This window comes from Bidens hawaiensis, unplaced genomic scaffold (genome assembly GCF_021521415.1).
Source record: "Bidens hawaiensis isolate Kalapana, Puna unplaced genomic scaffold, B.hawaiensis_p1.1 tig00057832_1, whole genome shotgun sequence".
NCBI lineage: Eukaryota > Viridiplantae > Streptophyta > Magnoliopsida > Asterales > Asteraceae > Bidens > Bidens hawaiensis.
In genome coordinates this window covers 46,746-62,775 of record NW_027500432.1, presented here as the reverse complement: position 1 = coordinate 62,775, position 16,030 = coordinate 46,746, and the positions used below count along the sequence as shown (strand labels likewise).

At 34.0% G+C, this 16,030-nt stretch overlaps 1 protein-coding gene and 1 pseudogene across 1 annotated transcript; one reads left to right on the top strand and one right to left on the bottom strand.

Annotated features, from left to right (window-relative positions):
- The first annotated feature begins 3,413 nt into the window (after positions 1 to 3,413).
- LOC143602048 (cyclin-dependent kinase B1-1-like) lies at positions 3,414 to 6,208 on the top strand (annotated as a pseudogene).
- A 7,412-nt stretch (positions 6,209 to 13,620) lies between these two features.
- Positions 13,621 to 15,095, bottom strand: LOC143602049 (F-box/LRR-repeat protein At3g26922-like). The gene is made up of 3 exons (XM_077079297.1): positions 14,143 to 15,095; positions 13,829 to 14,008; positions 13,621 to 13,736 (listed from the first exon to the last, which is right to left on the bottom strand). The coding sequence occupies exons 1-3, from the start codon at positions 15,073 to 15,075 to the stop codon at positions 13,680 to 13,682; spliced, it is 1,170 nt and encodes a 389-aa protein (XP_076935412.1). The 5' UTR covers positions 15,076 to 15,095; the 3' UTR covers positions 13,621 to 13,679.
- Between the last annotated feature and the right edge of the window lie 935 nt (positions 15,096 to 16,030).

Below are 16,030 nucleotides of genomic sequence, written 5' to 3'. Positions count from 1 at the left end.
ACTCGTGAAACTTGAAACTCACCAACTAGACGTAGTTGACCCGTTTTAACATGCTTTTCAGGTAAGCCGAAGTTGGAATGATTTGCTTACGTGCTTGGTGTTAAAAGGAAAGTTGAATAGCTGTGAATAGATGCAAATACGTACTAATGAATAAGGAACCGAGAACTGGTTATGTGTTTTTCATCTAGTTTGTAAACATAGTACCTACCAATGTAATATGATGTAAATTAGTTGTTGAATTTCTTTATAAAAATGTGGTTGATACCAGTGTTATCTGTTACATTCTTGTATTACGCTTCCGTAACTACCTAGTCGTGGTGTGACGAGAGTTATTTATGTATTTGTTAAAAAGGATGTTTATTTATTATGGTTTTGTAATTAACTAATTATTAAGGTTTTACAATTTTCTAGATGTGGGTTTGTATCCTCGAGACATGCATGTCAGAGAAAACGAAGAGTTTACTTTTTTTTTTTTTTATCTAATTTCACGATGGGCTTCCAAGGTACATGCTATAAATACTTCAAATATTGAAAATATTGATTAATAACATGAGGTATCTCCTAAGACACTAAGACCTAGATAGTGACTATTTTAATATTAAAATAATCTTTTGATGTGTTACTTTTTTTAGGGGTGTTATTTTACGTAAGTAATTTCTTTTGAATATATACGTATACGTTAATTAACTTTATTAAAGGAGACGGACTCGTCCTCGAACTCCACGATTCCCAAACTCAATTTCAACCGTGGACTCCGTTAATCACTTATTGTTGTCAATATTAAGTCCCCAGAAGAATTTTATTTGGACTCAGATTTATTTATGGTTAAAAATTCTAACTATGGTTGGAGTCACCTCGGTAAGAGAATGCTAAATTTTGAAAGTACAACAATGACGAAAAATGTGAAACATAAGTTAATATTAGCGGTTTTCGTGATTATCTTTTGAAATCTGTTTTGAAACATAAGTTAATATTAACTGGTCTTCCATAAAAAAATGCTTTTAGGAAACTATAATTTTGAAGATGATTAACAAGACACCTCTTTTTGGATTAAGTCTAAATCCAATATTCATGAAACTTTATAACATTGTCCTTTTCTATTTTTTCTTTCTTTTATGTTGGGAATATGTCTTATTGCACGTTTTTGCTTTGTTTATAATACATAGCCATTAAAAAAAATCAATCAAAAAGATGCAAAATCACTCATCAAAAAACAATGAAAATTCACCAGTATAGGAGAAAGAGAAAAGACCAAGACACATGGGGAAAGTATTCGAGTCCGAGAACATTTCGCTTTGAAACACATATTTTCTTTTTATTTCTTCTCTAAACTAATAATTATATAATTTTCATATTCTAACTAACTTTTTTACACAGTTGTCATGTCTATCAAGAAAATATTTTGTTTCACGATCTATTATAAAAAAGTTAAGTAACATGAAGAAAAGTTAATTTCACGTTGGTACATAAACACATTGGCTATTAAAAACTAAACTTTGAAAGTATTAATAACGTAAGGCATCCTAAATACCCTAATGACTATATTGATATTAAAATAAATCATTTGGAAGGTTAGACTAGTTTTGGTTTTGTTTTCGTGCTATTTTATAAAAATTTCTTTTTCTTTAATTTTTTCAAAATTTTTAACGGCAATACGGAAATATTTTTTCTGTCACGTACGAATCTAATCATGATGACCAAATTGTCAAAACTACATAGTGACAACTTGTCACTACGTAGTTTTCTCCATTGTTTAAGAACTTTTGTTTTTGCACCAAACATGTAAATTATTATTTTTTTTTTGAATGACAAATTTATTAGAAAATACACACCTAGTTTAGCAAGGAGTTGGACTAGAACAACACATCCAAAACAAAATCACACCTAAAACAAAATTACATATGACATAAATTTTAAGAAAGCCTCGAACCGATTGAATTGCTTTTCTTTTGTTTCCTTGTGCGCCACTAGTTAAGTGAATTTTATGAAGTCCTCGAACCTCAAAATCATATATTGGAGGAATCTCACACCAGTTACTAACAAATTTCCATATTACCGATGTGACATAATAAGAAAGGAAGATGTGTTTTCCTGATTCTCTTTTGCCTTCGCATAACAGGCATCACATCAATGGCATTTCTTTTGTATAGGGTATATGTGGTAGCAAATCTTCCCATTTCCGTCTTCCGTCAAATAGGTTAACCTTTAGAGGGACCTACCTAATCCAAACAATGACAAAAGTAGGCTGCATAGTACTACTCACTTTGCGTAAATACATCCCTGAGTTGGTAAAGAAGCTTCCATCACTTTCAAGACACCAGGTTCATTTATCTTCACAGTTTTCCAAAATGGTCCCAAGAAGTACATCTAAAACAAGCGCATAGTTCATCAACTTTAGATTGTGTTGTGGGTTCACTTACCCATGACCAGTTCCAACTGTCAATGATGAGCCTCCCACGGTTATGTCTCGAACCATGCATCTTTTATGCCCTTCAAATTTGAACAAGGCGGGAAAGCGGCTGCAAAGAGGTTAATCTTCAACTGATTTATCGATCCACAAAATAGTAATAAAACCATTGCCAACACTGCTTTTTTAAATCTAGTAGTATGATATTTCTTTTCAAAAAATTTGTCATCAATTATAGAAAGATTGTTCCAAACTACAGATTATTCCTTTCAAAAGGAGTTAGTTTTATGCCTTTCTCATTAAAATGAATCCCTGAAATGACTCGCCTCCAAAGTTGTATCGGTTTCATTTTGAAGCGTCACATTTTACTAGCAGATATAAATTGATGTCTCTTAACGAGCCAAGACCAAGACCACCTTGTTTTTTATCCGCCATCACTCGATCCCAACAATCCCAATAAATTCTTCATTTTTTCTAAGATGTCCCCCAATTCCCCAAAAGAAATCCCGCCTTATTTTATTTAAACGTTCAATTACTTGAATTGGGGCTTTAAATGGAAATATATTAAATAACTTTATTATTAATATATTTTAATAATAATTAAAATTGAAATAAATAACAATAAAATAACAATTGGGGCTTTAAATGAAAAATATATTAAATAACTTTATTATTAATATATTTTAATAACAATTAAAATTGAAATAAATAACAATAAAAATAACAAGTCAAAACATGTTAAACCACTGCCGTTCTGTTAGAAGCTAACGAAGCGACGACATCCTCAGTTCTAGATCGCCGTTGATTTGATCTTACTATACGCCGACGCTCACCGGATAATTCATCATATAATGAATAATATATATAATTCTCAACCATTTACATTTACAATAACAAACCCTAACCATTTCATTTCCCCCAATCTCTCTGTTTCATTTCTTCAATTCAACCTCCATTCAACGATTATTGTTCATTTCTTCAATTTCAACTTCATTCACGGATTATTATGGATCAAAAATATCAAAAGTTAGGGTTTATCGATGAAGGTTTGCAAGGAGCCGTGTACAGAACACAAAAACCGGTGAAATTGTAGCAGTAAAGAGGATTAAATGCGATGATGAAGACCGCACTCAGAGAAATCGGATTACTTAAACCGCTCAATAGCTCCGGTCACTCGGTTCGTCTTCTTGACGTTGAACACGATGATAATTACGTTTACATCGTGATGGAGTACATCGACACCAATTTGAAGATACACATCGGTGCCGAACCAGTTGATCCTTCTAACATCCGAACGATTTTATATAAATTGTGTCAAGGCGTCGCTTATTGCCACAGCCTCGGAGTTCTTCATCGCGATTTGAAGCCGGAAAACCTGTTGATAGAAGAAAACGAGGGGACTGTGACACTCAAGATTGCTTATCTTGGTCTTGGGAGAGCCTTTACTCTTCCGGACACACCCTATACCGATGAGGTTTTATCTTCTTTCTATTTCTATTTGATGTTAATAGTTTTGGTCAGAATTATATTATACTGTCTATTTTTATTTTGTAGATTGTTACACTTTGGTATAGAGCTCCCGAGGTGCTGTTGGGATCATTTGTTAAGTTCACGGGTGTTGATATATGGGCAATTGGCTGCATATTTTGTTAGTATTGTTAATTTCTTTAATTTGACATCTTATTGTTAAAGATATATAATATAACCCGTGTAATACACGAGATTATCAAATAGAAAAAAACAGATTTTAATTTAAATAATAGTTAAATAATGTATGTAAAAAATGGATAGTATTGATACTTCCACCTATTCAACTTATAAAGAAGTTTTACATTTACAATTTACAAATTTACAAAAATCTCTTTGTACATAGCATTTGCAGTCGTGTGGATAGTTTTTCATCTTTATCCAATATTAGTATTTTTAGGTTGTGTCGTATGATTGTTTATTAATAATAAAAGTATAAACTGTATTTTCATTTTAAAAGTAATGATTATTTAATTGCATTCAGTCTTAAATAAGTATAAAGTTAACTATTACCATAAAATTATATATCGATCTTACAAACTTTATTTCAATATACATTGCGGATAAATAACCTTATTATATTCTAAGGGATGTCAAATGTTTTCCATTTAAATAGTTGTGTCTTCAATAATGTAATATCAGTTCTACCAACATAACTCGTTTACAAACAATTAACTTGAGACTAAACTGAGATCAGTTATCAATTAATTTCTGATTTTAAACCAAAAAAATTCACCTCACAAATCAACAATCAGTTGCAAATCAAATCTGCAATATGTAACATTCACAAAAACAGTTATGAATACCAAATCTTCAACTTATCTCATGCACCAATTATACTTGCAATGTGACCGGACCATTGACTGAGATAATTCCATTTTTACCCTTCTCTACCAAATGTATTATACTGTGTTTGTAGCCATTTTTTTAATGTCTCATCCACCCCTGATTCCAAATAGATCATTGTAGAACCATAGCTTATAATTATTATTTTTGAAACATAAATAAAGATTTTTTTTAGTTGAGAGCTTATTACACTGGTCTAATCCCTATAAGATGTTAATCTATTACAAAATAATCACTAATCAAAATAGAAGCCGTAATGAGTTTGATGTTCGTAACAATAGCAAATAACCAACATGATTAAGCAAACAAATAACTTTACCAATCAGTTTGTTGTAAAAACCCTGTTCTCTGTAGATTTCATAAAAAGTTTTTATTTTTAGTGGACATAAAAATATGAAAAAAAAAATTATTTAACGTAAGAGATGGTACGGTGGTGTCACTTAAATCTCTCAATTTCTCTCATACAACTAACTATATAGAAAAGAAAATTTATACATACTTGTAAATCATGGGACAATGATGGCATGTGAACAATCAATCACCATGCGTTCTTGCTACTGTTTGCCCCGTTGATGAGCAATTGACAGATTATAAAAATTCGATGACCGGCCAATAAAAAGAGATGAGAGATGGAAAAAATTAGGGTTGGTGATTAGGATTTCACATAAAAGATAACAGGGTAGGGTTATGGGTCATAAAAGACCCGGTTGATAGAATGAGCGGGAATTCATTAGCGAGAAGGATTGAGACAATGACATGTGTCACAATTTTTTTACGTTATTATAATAGGTAGATTTCCTGATTTGTATCATTACTATATTGATGTTGCATAATATATTGATATTGATATTCAGGTTTGGTTTTGTTATTATTATGTAGTGGTACTAATTTGGTTTATAATTTTGGACAGCTGAAATGTCATCAGGGCAGCCTTTGTTTCCTGGTGGTAGTGAGATCCAGCAATTGGGTCGTATATTCAGGTATTTCATTAACTTAAAATGACTAGTTTTTGGCGATGGTTTGGCTTCTTTGGTGAACCAATATTAACTAGGTTTGGTAGTCTTAAGTATTTATTTGCTGTTGACTGATATTCAATATTTGTGTTAATATGCAGCTTGCTTGGTACACCTACTGAGGAGGAGTGGCCAGAGGTTACTAATCGCCTAAGGGTTTGGGGAAATGAATATCCTCGGTGCGAACCTCTGAATTTGACTTCTGTCGTTCCTCTACTTGGACCTGATGGTGTTGATCTTTTATCGGTATAAGGATGACTGCCTTTTGAGTAAAAATTTGATTCTATTAAATGCTGATAAGTTTGTTTTTCAGAAAATGCTGAAGTACAACCCTGCTGATAGGATTTCAGCCAAAGCTGCTTTGAGTCATCCCTATTTTGCTATCTTCCACGGTCAGTATATTTATGTCATGTAGTTTTTTAAGACTAGTATGAAGTATCATTGTTTTGTTAGTTCATTATTATTGCAACATTTTTTTTATATCTTTTGTAGATAATAATACACCTTTTGAGCTCAACCGAGAAGATACGTGTGACCATTTTCAAGTTGCTTATGAACTGCTTGTTAACATGTCTTTTCAAGTTGTGTCTTATGAACAAGCACTTATCCAAACCGAATTTGCAAAATTTCGGGAAGGCGTCTTTGCAAAAATTATTTCGGTGAGTTCTTTTGTAAGTGTAGATTATCTATTTTATCTTCCTACAACTTATTTGAGTTTTTTAATAGATATCAGGAGATTTAGTGTTTGATCCTCTCACTTGTGCTATCGCGATGTACTACTTTAATGTGCTTTTATCAAAGATTGGTCCATCCACATTGGCGAAGCTCGGTGTTGTTGATTTGTGGTCTGCGGCCTGCTACCGATTAGCATTAAAGGTCGTTCAGAAGTGTCATATCTGTTTTCCAGAATTGGAGCTGTTGTGTGCGTTGAAGCCCGATTGGAATTATTATGAAGTTTATCTTGTCAAAACATTGGACTGGAATTTGTGTCCAGCAACACTCTATATTCTTTTCATGTATTTGAAAGAGAATTTGCGACTTCGGTTTGGTTATAATGATATTAAGCAATATCTCTCCGAGGAGGATTCATCTGGGGACGATTCAATTGGGGGTGATGAGTTATCTGGTGGATCTGTTTCGAGTGATGCTTTGAGCGATGCTACAGGTAGAAATACTGAAGGTGATCAGAAAAAAGTCCAAAGGTTTTCAGATTCCTTGATCATGCGAGTACTTTCAGGTGATTGTCATTAAAACAATGTGACATACGACATACAATGCTTTTTGTAACAAACTCTTACATTTTTGTGATTTTGTAGATGCACGCTTTCTTCAGTTTCAAGTGCATGACATTGCTGCTGCTTTGGTCTTCGTGTTGTGTGAGATTACCCAAAGTTCTGCTGTTCTAGTTTACCGTTTAACAGATAAGGTTATAGCATTTATTTTTCAATATATTAATTGTGTTGTTGATTATATCATACTGAGTACTGTTCTGTTTTTTTTTAGGAAAAAGTGAAGGAATGTGAAGCAGTGCTTCGTTCTTTAATTTTTGGATAATAGGTTTGTGACATCTACAAATTTATGTGACATTTTATATGTATTAATTGGGTTTTACATATAGCAATTTTGATTATCATTTTGCTGTATAATGATTGACACTTGTATATCGCAGTTACCTATGAAGAGAAGATGCAGGCCCTAGTGACAAGAAGTTGTAATTTGCTACTTGACTCCTATTGTTGATATTTTGATGTTATTTTTTGCATATGGTGGTATATGGAGTTTTCATTTCTATGTTGCATTCATTTTGCGATGATATTTCAAACCAAAATGCACTAGCTCTATTGAAATGCTTCATTTTGTGGTTGCAAACGAGTTCAGGGCATCGTTATGCATACAGCTTGATGCACCTAAAAACGTCATACAAACCTAGTTAAATTCCTTTTTATGACAAATGATATTAATATTCCTGACCTTAATGTTATGAAATCTGAACTAAATCTTTTTAATGTTAGGTCGTGCCGCTTAATGTATTATGCATTGATGCATCTATGGGCTCTTTTTTATATAAGTATGTATCCCTTGCAATCTTTCAGAGTTCAGTAGGTGGATGGTTTATTATATTGAACTCACAAACCATGAATCATGAATATTAGCCTTCCCTATTGCCAAAATGTTTTGTATCTTTAATAAACTTGACCGAGTAGAAGACTGATTTTATCACCTTTGTTTAACTCTTCATGGAGGGTAGTTTGGTCTTTAAGTTGGTGATAGGTATGGAACTCTCCTTTTTCAATTCTGATATGTCAACTTTGACATTTTACAAGTCAAAGATACTATTTGGAAAATATGGGATGCTGTCTAGGGTATTTTTAAAAGTACTTAGGACTTGCAAAAAGGCAATTTGCAGATATTAAAATAAATAATCATTAATAGAGATTAGGGCAGAAGCTAGCACACATTTATATAAACAAGGAATTATAGATAAGTACTTGAGATGTGGAATCTAGATATTCACATAACTCTCACTGGTTCTGTGACTGTAATTGCTATAACTTGAACGTTAAACTAGTTTGGGCATATACTAACTCTTGAATTGGTTGGACCCACTGGGCTTTAATCAATAGTTATCATCAGAGAGAGGTGCACACAATGCTCGATTCCAGATGACTAAGTGCACCTGACACGGATCTGGTTCCTACCCGTACTCGACTTGCAGGTACGGCTTGGTATTGGGTTTCCCCATGACCTATACCCGGAACCAGGCCCACTGGAACATGTTACACATTTGCCCGTTCAAAACCCGACCTGACCTACCCGAAGCCCAAAGAAACCCGGAAACAGAATCGGCCCAACAGTGTAAGCAAGTAAAGCCAGTGCTTTAGGCCCCCAAATTTTTGAGGCCTCGTTTTAGAAATATAAAATAATTTATATCATTATATGTAATGTATATTAATTGTATTTCAACTGGTGTTTTTATCCGGCGCGTTGCGTCGGACAGGTTGGTAAAACTCGGGCGTTGGTGAACCCAAGCATTGTAGGTCCCGGATTTGAGGCAGTAAGTCGCACGGATTCAAACAGTTTTGGTAATTATGTGCGTTATGACATCGGAACTAAAACAAAAACAATGTAAAAACTTAGATGGACCAATGGGGTGACGTCAGTCAGTAAAGCTCTGGCTTTGGAAAACCCCAAGCGTTGTCGATCTCGGACGTTGAGGCGATTAGTCTATACAGATTTGTTCGGCCTTCGTCGTGTTCGTTAAGATACCGGTACTAAAAAAGAAAAAAAACAAAAATAAAAATAAAATTGGTATTCGGCCTGTTTCCATTATTGTAGCGATACTAAAACAAAATGCGATGATTGTATCCAAATTCAGTCGGTTTCACTTAACAACACAACTATCTAGTCCACACCAAAGCTAATGTTGAAAGACTAATAGCGTGACATTTAGAGAAAACAAAAGCATAGGTGCTCAATCAGGAAGAAATGTTTTATTTTTGTTTTTTCTTTTGAACGATTAATTTTATTAAGAGCATTCTCAAACCATTATCCATTCTCCATCTCTATAATTACACTAAAAACATAATCTTTTGTCTCTCATTTTTAATTAAATAATATTTTTTTATACTCTTATCATTACATTTTCCCTCTCTTTCACTCACAACTACTTTAAAAAATATTACAAATTTATAGAGGTGAACAGTGTGTTTCTCCAAATTTAACCACAAAACAGTAACAATTTCTCTCTCCTCTCATAATCACTTTTAAGTTTTAACAATCTCTAAAAAAAATAAAGAACTCTCTCACGTAATTTGAAAAATAGGTTGAGAATGCTCTAAAATCCCCCAAACACACTCTAAGACAAAAAGCCAACTGAGCCACAAACAAAAGATCACCACATATACGTAAATATACATGATGAAATCATACTAAAAGGATTGGGCAATCACTTTAGTTATGTTATGTTTCATCCACAAGATCGAATCCTCCATTAATTTGATCCACCATATATGTTTTAAAATGCCAACGTACACAAAAACATAAATAACACAATTGAAAAAAAGAAACCATCATTCGCAGCATGACAAACCATTATACCATATACAAAAAAACATAAATAACACAATTAAACAAAAGAAACCATCATTTGACGCCATGAGGGATTCGAACCCTAGATGCAAACTAGTACAAACAATATTCCTAACCGACAACACCATCCCACCAACACCAATGCATATATTATCAAAACCATTACTATATATATAAAATAAAAATAGCCCATTTTGTGACACCAAAGTTCTATTTTATACTAGTTAGATAATATGGTTGGCATATGGCTTTGTTGTAGCGTATTGGTAAGGATTGTTGCCTGGAATCGTGAGTACTCAAGTTTGAATCTTCAGGATGTCTGCATTTTTTTTCTTTCTATTTTTCTATTTGCAGCCAATGGACATGCCCCTTTGGGCTAACAAAAATGTTTAGTTTCATTACTCTTTCTGCAGATCTAGCTCCCAATATTGATCTAGGAATAGTTATCAATTATTTATATTTCTCTCATGCCATATTCATTCAGTTCATTTGTTTTTGTTTATATCCGATGTAATTTTCTTTCTAGCATTTGTATTGTAAAGGGGTAATTTTTTTTGTTACTTACATAAATGTATACTAAGATATTTCTGTATCAAAGTTATCGGATAAAACTTAAGCTAAAATATGCATTAGCAAATTACATGTATTTTGTAGCAGTTTGCAACTTTGCATTGTGTTGTATAGCTAACGGACCAAACTTTGTTAATGGATCAGACAACTGAATAATTTTCAAATTGTAAATCACAAAGACAATGCAAAAAAGGCCTCTAATTTTTGTTCCGCTTTAGGTCACCTAAATGGTTAGGACACCACCGTGGGGCGTGGGGGTTACGAGCATGTATGGGAAAACAAGTGTAGACTAAATATATGGATCTTATGTGTTGGGCCCAAGGAAAATACGGTGTAACTTGGGCTTAACTTAGCTGAGTTTATTGGAATAAAGAAACACGAAAGAGGAAATATGTTTCTTTTACGGAAGCTAATTAGACCATAAGGTATACTCACTCAAGATAACTTCACATTAGCGATTAACCAACACACACCCGTTAACTAGTCCCCAGAGATACTTTAACGCCCATTAACCAAGGAATCAAACTTTCAATTCTCACACTTTTAATACTCGTTAAGGACCTAACCCCTCCAAAATTTAATGCCCAAGCGTAGTAAGAGTAGTATTGCAGCCTGTTAACACAGCCAACTCAAGTTGGTAGAATGTTATAGAATTTTTCATAAGTGTATTCTGATTTGAGTATTTTGGTATTTTTAAAAAGTTTGCTAGTTTGAATAATGGTCATTATTGTTCCAAAACGTGTTGTTCCGGACACGCAAACCGGCCCACGCCAGACCGTCCCAGGCCCATCACGTGAGAGGTAAATCAGCCTCACTCAATGGAATAATGGTCATTATGGCATTAGGTATTGTAGTAGTTGTGTGATGTTAATGACTACTTAAGAGGAAATGTTCTAAAAGTTCATAAAACTTTTACGGGGCTTCGTCCCCTTAACCAAAATTGAAAAAGAAATGTTTTGTATCTTGAATGCAACATAAGTCGAACACCATTTTATGTATTTCTCAATTGCCAGCCAATTGTTGTTATCAACCTCTATATCTCGAATGAGATGCGTCATTGTCATTGCAAGATTGATCAATTTCAGCATTGGAATTATCAACATAATAAACATACATCTTGTTATGTAAGTCAGAATGACCTCCTAATGTTGACAACATGTCTATAGTTACAACTAGTGCAACCAGACGCTTCCTTTGCTCACAACGAGATGTCGAATAACACCATGGGCGAGTGAAAGCATGGGCGCAACTAACTTTGTGGTACGATGTGAGGTTGCACCCCACGAATAACCTCATGAAATTTTTACACCAGCTCTCAAGAAAAAGGTATTTATAACTTTATAATTATTCAAAGAGTTTAATACTTTTTGCACCTCTGTGGTCAACGGACGAATGCACCTTGCAACTCCCATTTCGAATTTAAGCCGCTTCGAAAATAGTGTTGTTTATGCAGAAAAATGTTAAAACAAAACACAGAAACATAGTGCAAAAAATATGCTGAAAAAAAGGTTCAGGCATGCATGACACTATGCTTGGTCCCAACCTGAAAATAGTGCAGAAACATATTATGTTCCATGCCCCAACCCATAAATTCTAATGTTCGTTTGTGAAAAATTTGAACAACGAAAAAATAGCATCCTATCCGCCACCGGTCATGGTCATTAAAAATTTTGGCGATACCAACAACAATAGCAACAACATTGAAATCCTATCAGACCTGCATAGGAGGGTCAGGCATGCATGACAGTATATTTTTCTTACGTGTACAAAATATTTATCGGTGTAAATTACGGTTTTGGTCCCTATTGTTTGGCCTCTTCAACCATTTTAAGTCCCAAAAAAATCTTTTGACAACTTAGGGCCAAAAGTTTAAAATCAAAATCTGTTTCTCTGTTATATATGCTGATGCGTCCTTCACTTGGGGGGCACTTTAGTCCTTTTCCCCACCATTCAACTCCCTACGCTATAAACCAAAAACTGTCCAATTTCATAACCCTTCAACTCCCCGCGATCAATCAAGATCGTACCATTGTTTAATAAGAACTCGTACTAATCAAAACTACATGTTTAATCGGAAGTCTTGATCAAGGGCAGAAAATTGTTTAAAAATTGCAGAAAATTATTAAAAAGAATGCAGAAAGTTAAAAAAAATCTGCAGAAACATAGTTAAAAAAATCATGCACAAAATTGTTCAAATAAAATGCAGAAACGTTGGGTGAAAAAATCTGCAGAAAGGAAGTTCAAAAGCTGCAGAAACTTAACATCTCAAAATCTGCAGAAACACATTCCACTTTCAAATAAGTTTTGAATGTCTGACCTGTAAGACAGCTAGATTATAACTAGTATTAACCCATTTGACCCATTAGATAAATAAAATAGCATTAACCTATTCTAACACTGGTAAGAATGTGAATGCATACCCTTGCATAGTTGCATACGTCTTTATGACCACAAAAAATGATAAATTGTAAGAAGTTTATTTTTGTGTATATACAACCAAAATAACAATCATACCCGGTAAATCCCACAAATAGCAAAAACTATCAGTAGGGTGGGTTCGGGGAGGGTGGGATGAAGGCAAACTTTACCTCTATCCTTGGGGATAGGGAGGCTGCTTCTAGCGTGTATATATAATCAAAATGTTTCGTGTAAATCCTCAAGTAATATATCATAGTTTTGATCAATTTCAAACTGAAGCAGCCTCCTCACACTGCAGAAAAATAGTTCAATATATCCATAATAATTCAAATAACGGCAGTAAAATTCTTTAAAAAAATGCATGAAAATGGTTCAAAATATGCAAAATAATACAATCACATATACAGTGGTATGATTAAACTGCAGAACTCTGATTCTGCCTTTTCTATTTTAAACATTTACTTTTTGCATATTTTGTAAACAATTTTCTGCATTGTTTTAATAACGTTCTGCCATTGATCAAGAATTCTGGTTAAACATGTAATTTCGATTATTAACTAAACACTGGTACGTCCTTGACTTATCAGCCCCTTGATGCCGAGACTCATGACTTGTGCATGTAATGTTATGCCACCACCAGACACTTCAGTTATGCAATTTGAATAGTGCTTAAACCAAGACTAACTACACTTAAAGTTGGTTTTAAACATAACAAGATAAACTTATGTTGGTTCTGAACATAACAAACAGTTACAAACATAAAAATTATATTATATAAAAAAGTGGTGCAAACAGTTGAAGTTGGTTTGCTAAATAGAGTCTCTAGCAGCACCTGCACCAACATCACAACAATGCTTTCGCAGCACCTGTATTTATGTCATAAAGTTGGTTAAACGATTCTCTAAGCAACGCATTAATTTTGATGATCATATAACATATAAATTAACATATGAATTACCTCGGTCAAGGTGGCTTTTGGAGAACTATTTAGCAAATAGTTTCTTACTTTAGTAGACATACAAACTTTCATGCGACTGTGCCAAATCACACACAAAATTTTTGAAAGAATCTTCAAACTCTCTAATTTAGCTAGCGGAGAAGGTCGGTGTGAGATTAGTTCCGCGCATGAATTTAGAAGCTGCAGAAAATTCTATTTAAGAAAGCAAACCATATACAAAATACAGAACAATTCATTGGATTGAAAAATAACTACCCTTAATCTATTTTACTTTCTTGATTTATTGAACAGCTAATCTTTGTAAGATAACATACCTGAATGACATCCACGCTTAGTGAAAGAAATTTGACATTATGGAACTCTTGCAGCAGACCAATAATAGTATAACCATTTGAGTTGCTAGCTGACTTTAGACTGTGTAAAGAGAGTTGTGCTATTTCCAAAGAATGGAAACCATCTGTTGAGAACATGCAAGGACAGCGACCTCTAATGAGCAAGGAAGCAAGATCAGGTGCAATAATTCGAAATTCTCCACAATATTTTGTGATACTTAAATCTTTCAGTTTAGGTGTAACCACATTGACAGTAAGTGCTCCAATATTTGCGTCTAGAAGAGTGAGATTAGAAAGTCGAGGATGACAAATAGTTAAAACCTCTGATCCCGGCATTTTGCAGTGATGTAAAGTCAGGTTCTCCAAGTTGGGGCACATGGAAAGAAAGCCATCAGATAATATAATATTATAAAGATGCAATGTTGTTAAAGATGAAAACTCCCGTGTTGATGCGAGTATGAGGTAATCAGCACCAGAAAACCAACTCAAAGTGAGATGTTTGAGAGTCTGAGAACCTGAAAGAGAAAGGGGAATATTGATAATCTTCCCAAAATAATCGGGAAAGTACGTAAACAAGCATTTAATGTTCAGTTGGCGAACATTGAGAGATAATGCATGGTTCATAATCCTTAGGGCAACATCCTGGCCGTACTTTGCACGAATATAAAGCTTGAAAGAAGACAACTGAGCTTGATTATTGCGATGGGACAGAACATGTGTAACAAAGTCGGACAACTCATCCGTCGTAGAGAAGTCCTCACTTGAGGAATCGAGATGGGGAATTGACTTCCACAGATACCTCCATCTGGGTGACAAAACATTAGTTCCAATAGCATCTTTTAAACCGACAAAAGACAGGATTTTGAGGAGCAGATCATCTGGCAAGACACTTAGTCTATCGTCTTCTACATTCATTCTAACTCTCTTCGGCTCCAAAACCTGAAATTTTGTATTACTAAAGAATCAACAAGCTACATTACTATCAATAAACATCAAACCCAAGTACCCGACCATCATACCACCTCTGGCATTTATTTATTTAATGCTGTAAACGAATCGAGCGACCCGCGAACCAACTTTAAATTTATTTGTTGTTTCAAAATCGTTACTTTGTATTAATGCATATACACAACAACATATTTAAAAAACACCCTAAATATAAATATTTATCATCACAGCTCAACGAATCAAAGATCTAATAAAGGCTAGGGCTTTGTTGCAAAAGCATACCTTTTTACTGCTGCCTGCTGAAGCATTCAAGCAGATGAATTTGCAACCGATTTGAACTTGAAACAGGATAGATAGATCTTCGAAATTCGTTTTAGGGCTTTTTCATAAAAGACTTTTTTTAATTAATATGATTATGATGCATTTGTAATAGAAAACTAAATTTTGAAATACCGATACCCGACTTAGGCTTTGCGTAATGAGATGAGGAAAGAGGCGATCTGGGGTTACAAATTAGAGGAACACCACGCTGGGGGGCGATGATAGGGGGCGACAAAGGGTAGAGGCGACTATTTTTTGTCGCCTGCCATTGTTTTGGATTTATTATTATTATGTGTGTGGTATGTATACATATATAGGGGTGGGTTAACATACAATAATGGATTATCATACCTTACGTACGCGACTTTCTAGAACGTTAGACTAAAAACACGCGGTGGCAGTTTCGTAAATAACCCAACAGTAGTTCGCGATCAAATTCATCGATTACAAATCGACTCTGATCCAAATTCGAAACTCATCGCTCTATCTCATCCAATTTCTAAACTCTAATAACAGCTTAAAGTATGAAATCTCTAAAGTCAAAAACCAAATCAAAATCGAACGTCGTTGAACATCAAGAAATCTTCAAATTTGATCAAAA